Source organism: Megascapheus bottae, chromosome X (genome assembly GCF_031878675.1).
Source record: "Megascapheus bottae isolate mThoBot1 chromosome X, mThoBot2.hap1, whole genome shotgun sequence".
Taxonomy (NCBI): Eukaryota; Metazoa; Chordata; class Mammalia; order Rodentia; family Geomyidae; genus Megascapheus; species Megascapheus bottae.
This window is the reverse complement of record NC_143547.1, coordinates 28,665,795-28,679,229: the sequence shown is the minus strand read 5'-3', so window position 1 is coordinate 28,679,229 and position 13,435 is coordinate 28,665,795. Positions and strand designations below refer to the sequence as shown.

General features: G+C 41.6%; 1 protein-coding gene across 1 annotated transcript in view; it reads right to left on the bottom strand.

Moving 5' to 3' along the window:
- Jade3 (jade family PHD finger 3) overlaps positions 1-13,435 on the bottom strand; it is a 113,263-nt gene that overhangs the window by 9,686 nt on the left and 90,142 nt on the right. The window contains exon 11 of the mRNA XM_090325613.1: positions 10,315-10,431. Within this exon, the coding sequence (XP_090181739.1) occupies positions 10,315-10,431 (117 nt within the window). The remainder of the gene's footprint in view (positions 1-10,314; positions 10,432-13,435) is intronic.

Genomic DNA, 13,435 nt, shown 5'->3' with positions numbered 1-13,435 from the left:
AAAAAAATGCTTCTTAAAGGTCAGGTGTGGTGGCTCAGGCCTATAATCCTAGCTACTCAGGAGGCTGAGATCTGAGGATCACGCTTCAAAGGCAGCCTGGGCTCTAAAGTACATCAGACTCTTATCTCCAATTATCACCAGAAAACTAGAAGTGGCACTGTGGCTCAAGTGGTAGAGTGCTAGCCTTGGGCTGAAGAGCTCAGGGACAACACCCAGGCCTAGAGTTCAAGTCCCACAACCCACACAAAAAATGATTCTTAAAATGAAGTAATTATTGCCAGGGCCACCATGGTTCTAAAATGGTTGCATCGACTATAATAACAAAGCAACCTAACTTTTAAATTTAGAAAATATTTCATTAGTTTCTGTAATATTAAGCTAACTTTTGAAATTATTACTTTTTGTTGCTCATACTAGGGTTTGAACCTTGTACTTCTTAGGCAGATCCACTACCCCTTTTTCTCTATGTTATTTTTCAGATATATTGTACTTCATGGGGCTTGAACTCTGGGCCTGGGCACTGTCTCTGAGCTCTTCAGCTAAAGGCTACCTCCCTACCCTTTGAGCCACAGCCCTAGTATCCGTTTTTTTAGTGATTGACAATTAGAGTCTCACATTCTTTAGTGCCCAGGCTGGCTTTGAACCTTGATCCTCAGCTCTCAGCCTGCTGAGTAGCTAGGATTATAGGGGTGAGCCACTGCACCTGGTGCTCTTGTACTTCTTATTGCCTGGTTGGCCTGGGACTGTGACATATTCCCATATGCACTTGAAATTATAGGACATGTTGAGACAGAGTCTTGCTATTTTTTTTGCCTGGATTAACTTTGAACTGGGCTCTCCTAATCTCTGCCTGAGTAACTAGATTACAGGTGTAAATTATCATGCCTAGCTTGAAATTGTTCTTGTAGGGCCAGAGACATGGTCCAGCAATAGAGTGCCAGGCAAGGGCTAAGGATGAAGTTTAGGTTCTAGTATCAACATTTCAACCATTATGAGTAGCACAGATATAAAACATTTCCATCTGAAAGTGTGGTTATATATGCCCATGTTTCCCTGGGGGTGAGGAAAGTAGGGAGACCAAGGAGATATGTGGATATAAGGGGTCCAGGAAGGCTGGGTATGGGTGATTGTTTGTCTGCCTGTCTCTGTGAGTTCTTAAAAAAAACTGTGGTGTTGTTTGTCCTTATCCTCTTCTGGGACTGTTTTTGTTTTGTTCATGGAGTTTGAACTTAGCCTGTGTGCTGTCCCTGAGCTCTTCAGCTGAAAGCTATGCTACTGCCCTACCCTTGAGTCAAGCCCTACTTCCTGTTTTCTAGAGGTTAATTGGAGATAAGAGTCTCAGGTCCTTTTGTGCCTGGGCTGGCTTTGAACCTTGATCCTAAGATCTCAGCCTCCTGAGTAGCTAGGATTACAGGCGTGAGCCACCATGCTCAGTTGGGGCTGTGCTTAAACACATGATTGTGGGAAAAAAGCTTGTAGGAAATTCCCCCCTCACCTCTCCTCTTCTCCCAAGCCCAAAGCTTTGGCTCACTGGAGACACTGCCTGTTTAGAAGAGCAATGCAGCTGGGTTAGCCAGTACTTCTCTGAAGCATACACTTCCTATGCACACGAGTTCCCATTCCCTAGCAGAGCTAAGGGAAGTCCCTGCTGGGGTCCCACCATACAGGCCATATGATGGCTTTTGTCGGAGGGCCCTTGTGTCTCACAGGACACTGCCGTTTTGGAGTGCACATGTGCTGAGCTATTCTTCCTTTTCATGGCCTCAAAGCAGCTCATCTTTAGCTGGCACCCTCAACTACCACTCACTCACACCAGGTGCCCTTCCTGTTTCCCAGAACAGGTTTTATGCCTCAATTCAGCAGACCTTTCACTAGCCACCTTCAGTCCTGGCCCTGTCAGCCATCCTACTTATCCTCCTGTTTGTGGGCAACTTTTCTTGGAAAATTAAATATCTCAGGTACATTGGCTGCCTTTCCAAGAACACTCTTTTTGTGTATATCCTTGAGGAGAGGTAAGCTCCTTGCAGAGGGCCAAGTTTTGTACTTGATCTGTGAAGCGTAGCCTATGGGTTCATCAGAGCCACAGGAGGGTATTTCCCTTCCTGAACTGGTGTGGCTTCTTAGAACTGCCTAGAGTTACTTTGTACTCCCTGTCTAGTGGGGGGGGGCAGTTTTTCTGCCCTTTTTAGAACCTTCATACATGGCAGGTTGCCTCTGAGCAGGATCACCAGTATCTAACATCCTAGAGGTGAGGCTAGCTTCAGCCCAGATTGGGAGCATCATAGGTTTGGAAAGAAGTTGTCTGTGTTCATGAAGCGAGGTGTGTGTGCATGTGTTCATGTATGTGTCTTTGGTTGTGTATACATATGTACACTACTTTTTCTTTTTGCCTTGGGGGTGGTTGAATTTGGGACATTTTTTCAAGAACAGCCTTCTCTCCTTGTAATAAGGACTGGCTGTAACTCTAAGCCCTATAGTGGTACTTCTAACCTAGAGAGAACCTCAAGCTGGTGACCAGAGTGGGAAGTGGTCATGAGGGTAAAAACCCCAAAGATTCCTGAGAAGAGAGGATAAAAGGATTTCTAGGGCTCAGAAGTGTAAGCTATTCTCCCTCCAGCCTTACATACTCTGAGCAGTCTCTGGTGAAATGTGGGATGGAGGCAGCTCTGGCTTCCCTCCCACTTAGACTAGGTGTGTGTCTGGTGGGCCTCATGTTATCTAGAGCAAGAGATGAAGATAAGGTTTTCCTTACTGTGTAAGTATCTGTATGATCAAATTAACACAAACACACGAAGAATGTATGGGTGTAGACATTTTGGTATTATATATAATACTATCATTCATTCAGACACTGAATACTGAACCCAGGGTCTCAAGCATGCTAAGGCAAAAGCTCAAAATGCACCTCACTCTGCATTTCAGTGGTAATTTTGAGCTGTGTAATCATCATTACTTAATTCCAGAACATTTTCATCATCCCACGAGGAAATGCCATGCTTATTTGCAGTCTTTCCTTTTTTTCCAACCTAGCTCCATGAAGTTCCTGATCAAATTCCTGCCTCTACATATTCGTCCTTATTGAATATTTCATACATGTGGAGTCTTTAAAATATGACTGTGTCTGACTTTTGCACGTAACACTGCTTTTATAGTTCATCCTTGTTGTAGCATGTATTAGAAATTAAATTGTTCATGGCCCAAAACACCTACTCCACTGTTAACCATTCATGAATCAATGTATATCAGGGTACTTTACACTTTTGAGGGCATTTATGAAATAATGTTGCTATGAAAACCTGTACAAAAACTTTGTGTGTTTTCACTTATCCTGGGAGCCAAAAGAGATATTTTTATTTACTTGAATGCCTTGGGCCAAATCAGATGGTCTAAGTTACCCATGGTATTTTATGCTGAAGCCTTTGGGCCTAGCGGTATCAGCCTGGCCTCTGGAGGGACCTGAGACTAAGGTTGGCTACAAAGGATGGCTAGCCATTTCTTTGTGGCTGGCCCTCAATATCATCTTCCTGGTTGCCAATATTCTGCTATATCATTGCTGTTTCCATTGTTTTGAGTTAAAATCCCGATGTCATCCTAACACCTATTTTCTTTTACACTTACTATCTGATCCATAATGGTTCCTGTTTATTCCACCTTTGTCATTCATGGGAGATTCTAGCCAATTCTTATGACCTTCAGTGCTACCACTGTGGTCAAAGCAACCATTTTCTCATGAATTGTATAAGAGCCTCACAATTGCTTTTCTTGTTTCTAAATTTGTCTTCAGTCTATTTTGAATGAAATAGTCAAAATGGTTCTCTCTCTGAGTGTGTGTGTGTGTGTGTGTGTGTAATAGGGCTTGAACTCTGAGTCTGGGCAATGTCCCTGAGCTAGTTTGGTCAAGGCTAGTGGTAAAGCACTAGCCTTTACCCCACAGCTCTACTTCCAGCCTTTTGTAGTTAAGTGGAGATAAAAGTCTCACAGACTTTCTTGTCTGGACTAGCTTGGAAATGTTATTCTCAAATCTGTCTCCTGAGTAACTAGGGTTATAGACATCAACTTTTTTTTAACAGTCCTGGGGCTTTCTCAAGGCCAGAGCTCTACCACTTGAGCCGCAGTACCATTTCTGGCCTTTTCTATGTATGCGGTAGTGATGAATCAAACCCAGGTCTTCATGCATGCTAGGCAAGCACTCTACACCACTAGGCTAAACTCCTGGCCCTGGTTTTGTTTTTAAGACAAACTCTCACTTACCTATATCCCAGATTGCCACTCACTATGTCAGCTAGGCTGAACTCAAAGTGCTAGGATTACAGGTATGTACTGCAATACTTGGCTTGGATTTGTTTTTAACCTGCTAATATGCAATTTAAAAAACCAATTTAAATAAAATAAGACCCATGTAACAGAACACAGCAATAAGTCTATGTAACATCATTCAGTTTCAATGATTATTGGCATATGGCTGATCTTATTTTATCTTTATTCTTCATAATCTTTTCTGAAACATAAATTATTTCATCTATCTGCACAGTATCTGCCAAATTGCTCCTTCTTAAACTCGTAAAAAACAAAAAACCCACAAGGAGCCAGGTGCTAGTGGCTCATGCCTGTAATCCTAGCTACTCTGGAGACTGAGATCTGAGTATCACAGTTCAAAGCCAGCCAGGAAATGAAAATCCACGAGACTTTTATCTCCAATTAACCATCAGAAAACCAGAAGTGGTGCTGTGGTTCAAGTGGTAGAGTGATAGCCTTGAGCTGAAGAACTCAGAAACATTGCCCACACCCAGATTTCAAGTCCCATGACCCACAACAAAACAAAACCAAAAAACCCACCAAAGATCTTATATAAAGTTACTAAAAGATCTTATTAGGAGACCAAAAGCCTAACGAAGACAGTCACCCATTTTTATGTTGTCTATGAGATAAGAAGTTTTTACTTTTTTTGTGGTGCTGGAATTGAACCTGGGATCCTTGTGCATGCTGGGAAAATACTCTACTAATAAGCTGTATCTGCAGTTCAGTTTTACATCAAACAATTTCCACATAGAAATGGAGGGACAAAGTGTGAATGAATGTAGCAGTGGTAACTCACTAGACACTATGTTGAAAATGAAGTATACAAGTTGTGAGTAGAGATGAGAGGGAAAAATGGGGTGAGAGAAGAGGTGACATTGTCTAAAAAGAAATGCAATCACTGTCTAACTTATGTAAGTGAAACCCCTTTGTACATCACATTTATAATAACATAAAAAATAATTTTCCCCACGGGTTGGAGGTGTGGCTCAGTTGGTAGAGCATTAGCAAAGTCCCAGTCTCGCAAAATAAGAAAGAAAGGAAGGAAGGAAGGAAAGAAGGAAGGAAGGAAGGAAGGAAGGAAGAAAGAAAGGAAAGCAAGTGGGGGAAAATCAAAAGAATATTTTGTAACATGAGAAATTTAAGTTTTGTTGGAATAGGGACAGTTACAATACAGTAATTCTCCTTTGAAGTATCATCTGTAGCTGCTTTTGTATTGCAAATATCATGCTAAGTAGTTGTGACAGAGACTATACAACTCAAAAAGCCTACCATATTTGTTATCTTGTCACATATAAATCTGCTATCCCCTTTCCCTAACCAATTATGCCACCATGCCATGTAATCTCTTTGACCTTCTCTTTCTACATATCACATTCTGATCTTGCTGGACTGTTCTGTTGCACAAACAGGCTGGACACACTCATATCTCACAGTCTTTTTAATGACTATTCCCACTGTCTGGAACACTTATATCATCTGGAACATTTGCATTGCTTTTTCTCTTGCTTTCCAATCTTTGCTCAAATGCCACCTACCTCCAAGATAGAATCTATCCATGCCACCTTGACTTAAACTTGTAACTCATACTCCTTGCCTCACATTTCCTATCTTTCTACTGAACTCTACATTTTTCTTTCTTTATTCTTTCTATGTATGTAGTACATACATAGAAACTGGGTCTTAGCCCCGGGCCCCCCATCCCTAGATCCCGCGAGAGGCACCCCCGGGTCTCCAGGACCCACGAGTCTGGCTGGGAATGGACAGGTCTCACATCACTGGATGTGTCCTGTGGACACTGCAGCCGTGGCCTCTGCCGGGATCCCCTGCTGTGGCCCAGGGGGCTCTGCCCCGTGGCCTCAGTCCTTCCCCCCCCCCCCCCCCGCTTCCCCGCCACCCTCATGCAGGACCGAGCCTCAGACCAGGCGTCAGAGCGACCTTCTGATATTCCCGACCTCAGACCCAACCACGCCTAGTTTAGCCTAGTGATGCTTGCTTCTTCTGACCCTAATGGTGGGTTTTGGTAGAAATGTGTTTTATTTTAAAACAAGTCAATAAAAGGAGCGGTGGCATACAGAAAAAAAAAAAAGAAACTGGGGTCTTAGTGCATGCTAGGCAAGCACTCTACCATTTGGCCAAACTCCCAGCCCCATAAGTATTTCCTTGGATAAATGCAATTCCATATAATCAGAAGTTTGGACTGGGAAGATAGGTTAGTGACAGAATACTTGTCTAACATGCATGTAGTCTTGGGTTTTACCTAATAGCACTGAAAAAAAAAAGCCGGACATGGTGACTGACTCCTAGTAGCAATCCTAGCTACTCATGAGACAGGATCAGGAGAACTGATCCTGTTCAGTCCAGGCAAGTCAGTGAAACTTCATTTTAATAAACAAGACAGATATGGTGGTATATGTAACTTAGTCCCAGCTACTAGGGAGGCATGAGAAGAAAGATCAGTGGGTGAGACTGGCTCCAGGCCAATGAGACTCTATCTGAAAAATAACCTAAAACAAAAAGAAGCTGCAAGCTTAAGTAGTAGAGGTCAAATCTTAGTATTGCTAAAAACTATTGTTTCAATTTTGACTGGACACCATGGTTCACACTTGTAGTCCTAGCTACTTGGGGAGGTTGAGATTAGGAGGATTGTGTTTTGAGGACAGCCCAAATAAAAATTATATGAGTGTTAGTCGTGTCGCTTAGTGGTAGAGTGCTTGCCTAGCATGCATGAAGTCCTAGGTTCAATTCCTCAGTACTACATAAACAGACAAGGCCAGAAGTGGTGCTGTGGCTCAAATGGTAGGGTGTTTCCCTTGAGCACAGAGAGGCTCAGGGACAGTGCCCAGGCTCTGAGTTCAAGAGAACTGGCCAAAAAAGAAAAAAATATGTGATACCATATCTTGACTAATCAAAAAGCTGTGTGCAGGCCAGGAACCAGTGGCTATGGCTGTAATCCTAGCTTTCACAGGAGAGTGAGATCTGAGGATCATCCCAGGTATGAAAAATCCATGAAACTATTTTTTTGGCCAGTCCTGGGTCTTAAGGTCATGGAAGGGGAACTGTCCTTGGACACTTTTTGCTCAAGGCTAGTGCTCTACTACTTGAGCCACCGTGCCACTTCTGGCATTTTCTGTGTATGTGGTACTATGGAATCAAACCCAGGGCTTCGTGCATCCTAGGAGAGCACTCTACCACTAGGTTACACTCCCAGCCCAGTACTGTAGTCTTAACTCTCTGGAACAAAAACTAAGATTCTATTAAAAATGTAACGAAAGCCAGTGGCTTACACGCCTGTAATCTTAGCTACTCAGGAGGCTGAGATCTGAGGATTCAAAGCCAGCCTGGGCAGAAAATCTGTCAGTTCAGAGACAGCGCTCAGGTCTTGAGTTCAAGCCCCACACCTAACAAAAAATAAGCAAAAAGGGCTGGAGGTGTGGCTCAAGTGGTAAAGTACTTGCCTAATAAGTGTAGGTAGAATCTAAATTCAAAATAATGAAAATAACTATTGCCCTTCAGATGAGAAAGTTCCATTTATACATCTATTCTTCACTATACAATGTATAGTGTGTTTGCCATGTATTAGTGTGTTGGAAATCTAGTCTGAGATTATAGAATCTTTGGAAAGATAAAAGTCATGGTGAAGCCAGACACTGTGGCTTACGCCTATAATCCTAACTACTCAAGGAGGCTGAGATCTGAGGATCAAGTTTCAAAGCCAGACCGGGCACAAAACGACCCGAGACTCTTGTTTTTAACTGTATATTTTTGTCTTTTCTTTTTTTTTTTTTAGTGCTTTGTCACAGAGCTACATCCCAACCCTGCCTCTTTTTTTTGCCAGTCCTGGGGCTTGAACTCAGGGCTTGAGCACTGTCCTTGGGCTTTCTCAAGGCTAGAGCTCTACCACTTGAGCCACAGCATCATTTCCGGCTTTTTCTGTGTGTATGTGGTACTGAGAAATCGAACCCGGGTCTTTTTTCATGTGAGGCAAACACTCTACCATTAGGCCAAATTCCTGGTCCCAGGACCTAAGACTCTTATCTCCAATTAACCCCTAGAAAATGGGAAGTGGGCTTGGCTGAAGGAGTAGGGAGGTAGCCTTGAGCTGAAGATTTCAGGGACAGGGCCCAGGACCCCTGACCCACAAAAAATAATCATAGGTGAGTAACTAATGAAAGTCAGAATGTGGTATGTCAAGGCTGGAGTGCAAACTCAAGACTGCTAGTGCCAAAGCCTATGTTTTTCCTTACTACAGTCAGACAACTAATCAACTGGTGTATTGATTATGTGTGTGTGTGTGTGTGTGTGTGTGTGTGTGTGTGTGTGTGTGTGTGCTAGTCCTGGTACTTGACTTGAACTCAGGGACTAGGTGCTGTTCTTGAGCTTTAGTGTTCAACGCTAACTCTTTACTATTTGATCTACACCCCCGGTTTTATTTTTTTTACTGGTTAACTGGAGATAAGAGTCTCATGGAATTTCCTGGCAGGGCTGGCTTTGAACCTCCTGAGTCACTAGGAATACAGAAATGAGCCATCAGTGTCTGGCTAGAAACGATGTTTTAAAACAGCAAAAATAATGGGAAATGCATTTACCAGAGTAAGGACAATAATTCAATGTCTGTAAAAAATGATTAGGAAAATGTAGAAACATTTTACTTTTTAGTGGGGGAAATGTGTATCACAAAAAAATCTATGGTGCAATAAAATGAAGATGTATGTACTCAACATTATTTGAATACTAATAAGGGACAGGTATTCTATTTCTTGCCAGGCCCAAGTCACAGAATCTTGGCTTTTATGGACTTCCCTGCCTGGGCTGGCTTTGAACTAGGATCCTCAGATCTCAGCCTCCTGAGAAGGTGTGAGTCACTGTAGCCTGGCTTTCCATCTTATTCTTTTTTTGTGGATCATGGGACTTGAACTGGCTTGGGCACAGTCCCTGAGATCTTTAACTCAAGGTTACCACCCTACCCCTGGGCTTGGTATTGTCCCTGAGCACTTCAGCCCACGAGTCAAGCTCCACTTCCCATTTTCCAGAGGTTAATCGGAGGTAAGAATTTCAGGTCCTTTTATACCTGGGCTGGCTTTGAACCTTGATCCTCAGATCTCAGCCTCCTGAGTAGCTATGATTACAGGCGTGAGCCATCGTGCCAGCTCTCTATCTCTATCTAACTATCTATCTATCTATCTATCATCTATCTATCTATCTATCTATCTATCTATCTATCTATCTATCTATCTATCTATCTATCTATCTATCTATCATTGGGGTAATGTATAGAGGGGTTAGTTACATTTGCCAGGTAGTAGATGCATTACTTCTCACACAGTGATACCCCTTCTCATGTTTTTGTCTCCATTTCCCTCCCCCTACCCCTCCCCTTTCCATCTTATTCTTTTGTTATCTCCCAACTGCTGCTTTTGGTTGCCACCATAGCAACTACTTCTACTTCATCTGTATCCCTCTAAATCAGACATTTCAGAAAGTTTTACTTATATTACCATACACAACAAATATTCTTATGATAATGACCTGCAAAAGTAACCACCACACTTTATCCATTTAAGTGCTTCTTTTTTTCCCTACCAAAATGATCACTCAGCCCAGTAACAGAACCATCTAGCAAATAATCCCAGATCTAAAATTCATTTACAGTTAGTAAGTAAGACGGTATCATAGGCTGCATGTTTTAGAGTTCTATCTAGCTTATTTTTATCATTCAGTTAACTCATCAGCTCTGATCATAAAAGAGATTAACTACTACTACAAATACTTTTTAAGACAGGCTGGCTTCAAATTCCCAGGCTAAAGTGATCTTCTCTCAACTGCTTCAATAGTTGGACCTACAGGTGTCTCCAGGTATATACTACTCTGAATAAAAAGACTAACCATTTCTAGAAGTGGTTGGCATAACAGTAGAAGTACTCTTAAGTGTACACCTCTGAGTAACTTTTTGTCTAATGAGGGTGAGTAGGGTCAATCTGTTTTGAGCTTACTCCAACACTTTTCATGGAGACTTACCTGAATACAAGCTCCAGTTTTCAATTTGCACAGGGTGCAAACCAAAGCCCATCGGCTGGGTGGTATGTGTGATATTTTTATGATCGGTTCCATCCTTTCAGGACAAGCAATGCTGACCTACAAATAAAATACCACCGTAAGACAGAAGAACTAATCTGGATGCCAGTGGATCATTCCTGTAATCCTAGCTACTCAGGAGAAGGACTGTGGTTTGAAGTCAGCCAGGCAGGAAAGCCCATGAGACTTTCATCTCCAATAAACTAATCAGAAAAGGCTGGAAGTGATGCTATGGCTGAAGTGGTAGAGTGCTAGCCTTGAACAGATTGAAGCTCAGGGACAACACCCAGGCCCTGAGTTAAAGCCCTAGGACCAGCAAAAACAAACAAATGAAAATCTCCAAAGAATATCTTTCATAAGCCACAAATGATATAATATATGAAGCTCAGAACATTGCAACAGTGAGGTAAGCTCCAACTTGTTAGGTTAGTATGGAACCAAGAATAAATAAGACACTATTTCTAACTACTTTTCAGTCTTTCAATCATGTCCATAAAGGCGAATGGCTCATATGGGATAAAAGGGTAAAAATGTAGACTGAACAGTTACCAATGAATCAAAGATATCCATATTTACCTAGAAGGCTAAGGAAAAGAATTCAACTTCACAAACCCTGTAACATTTGTCCTGTGTTAGAGATTGGTGTCACATTTTTTTCTGATTCATTTAATCAGCTAAGGATAAAAACTGGCAATAATATATCTTTACATTTGTTTTACAAAGCCCAATATTGCTAGACTGCAGCAGCAATTTTATATAAGAAGTTATAGCACATAAATAGAAATAAAGATAACATAATGAAGTCAAATATTTCAAACCACGAACTACTACTGGGTGATTCTATACCCTCATCCAAAGTAGCTTCAAAGTAAAATTGTTTTTTAGGATAGTAATAAAAGGAAAGGGATACTTGAAAGACAGGTAATTTTGAACCGTGATCCTAAGATCTCAGCCTTCTAAGTAGCTAGGATTACAGGTATGAGCCACTGGTGCCCAGTTTGTATTTAATTTTTTTTAAATTATAATAATATATTAAATTTTATTAACATAAAATTTTATAAGCTGTTCAAGCATTTGTAAAAACCATATATTCTTTTTTTTCTTTTAATTAGTAAAAGGGTTACATGATATTTGCCAGATAGAAGGTGCATTAATTCACATACATTGATACCCTTTCACATGTCTTGGTACCCATTTCCCTCCCCCCCCACCCCCCACCCGTCTTGGTTTTCCCCCCTTCCCTATCAAATTTCAAATATCCAAATACAAATAAATTCAATATATCAGATAACAAAGTGAGATACTATACCAATATGAGATAACCAAGGGACAGCAAAGGAGATGAGAGACAACATAGTACATTAAGGACAACAATCATTCATTATATGGCTTTTGTTTCAATATCCTGGAGGTCCTTTCAATTAGCTTCACATTATATGGCCTTATGTATCAAGATTTTGCTCTATTGCAGATCTCTGCTAGTAGAGCCCAAGGTTTCTACTGATTATGACGAATGAGGGAAACCATTGAGCCTAAGTTCCTTTGAGTCTGGCTTACTTCACTTAATATGATTTTTTCTAAGTCTTTCCATTTCCTAACAAATGGGGCGATGTCATTCTTTCTGACAGCAGCATAGAATTCCATTGTGTACAAATACCACAACTTGTTGATCCACTCATCAACTGAGGGACATCTAGGTTGGTTCCATATCTTTGCTATGGTGAATAGTGCTGCAATGAACATTGTTGTGCTAGTAAAAACCATATATTCTGTATTTAATTTTTTAAAGAATTAATTTAGGAAGTGGTGCTGTGGCTTAAGTGGTAGAGCATTAGCCTTGAGCTGAAGAGCACAGGGACAATGCCCAGGCCCGAGTTCAAGCCCCATGATCAACCAAACAACAACAAAAAAACCCACAAAGCTTCTTTACCTGGCGCCAGTGGCTCACGCCTCTCATCCTAGCTACTCAAGAGGGTGAGATCTGAGGATCATGGTGCAAAGCCAGCACAGGCACAAAAGTCTGAAAGTCCGTGACTCTTACCTCCAATTAACCACCAGAAAACTGGAGGTGGTGCTGTGGCTCCAGTGGTAGACCACTAGAACCTTGAGCTGAAGAGCTCAGGGACAGCACCCAGGCCCAGAGCTCTAGCCCCAAGACTGACCAAAAAATTATTTTATTGTTATTATAGAGGTGATATACAGAGGGGATTACAGTCACATGAATCAGGTAATGAGTATATTTCCTTTCATACTGTCTCTGCTCCCCCATTCTGCCCAAGTCCTTCCCTCCTGTCGTCACCCACTGGTTTTTGTTTATTTTTGCTAGTCCTGGGGCCTGAACTCAGGGTGTGAACATTGTCCTTGGGATTTTTCAAGGGGGCTATCTCTCTACCACCTGAGCCATAGCACCACTTCTGCCTTTTTCTGTGTATGTGGTACCAAGGAATTGAACCCAGGATTTTGTGCGTGCTAGGCAAGCACTCTACCACTAGGCCACATCCCCGGCCCCTTCACCCACCAGTTCACTTTCTTCCATGTCCAATGAGTTCCACTGCTGCAATTTAACCCTTTTCCCCTTGAATTCTGTTCCCACCTCCCCACACCATCCCGAAGATAAACACTTGATTATATCATACATAAAGACAGTATCATCAAAAAATTTTAAAAAGGTCTCTTGTTCCTCTATCTTAAAAGTTTCTCTTTTTTCTCTCTCTATAATTTTATATAAATATGAAGTATGTCGACATTGTGCCTTATTCTCTCTTAAGGGTATCAGTCTTACTCTGTGAGTATCTAGAACTCTGTGCAACAACATATCCCAGTGTCTTCTAGATTTAATTTCCACTTATCAGAAAGAACATGCACTGTTTGTGTCTCTGAGCTAGGCTTACCTCACTTAACATGATTTGATTTAGTTCCAGCCATTTACCTGAAAATGACTATTTTATTCTTTTGAATGGCTGTGTAAGATTACATTGTATACAGGTCACTTTTTTTGGATAAACTTATCTATTATGTGGCATATGGGCTGTTTGCACATCTTGGCTATTATGAATAGTGCAGC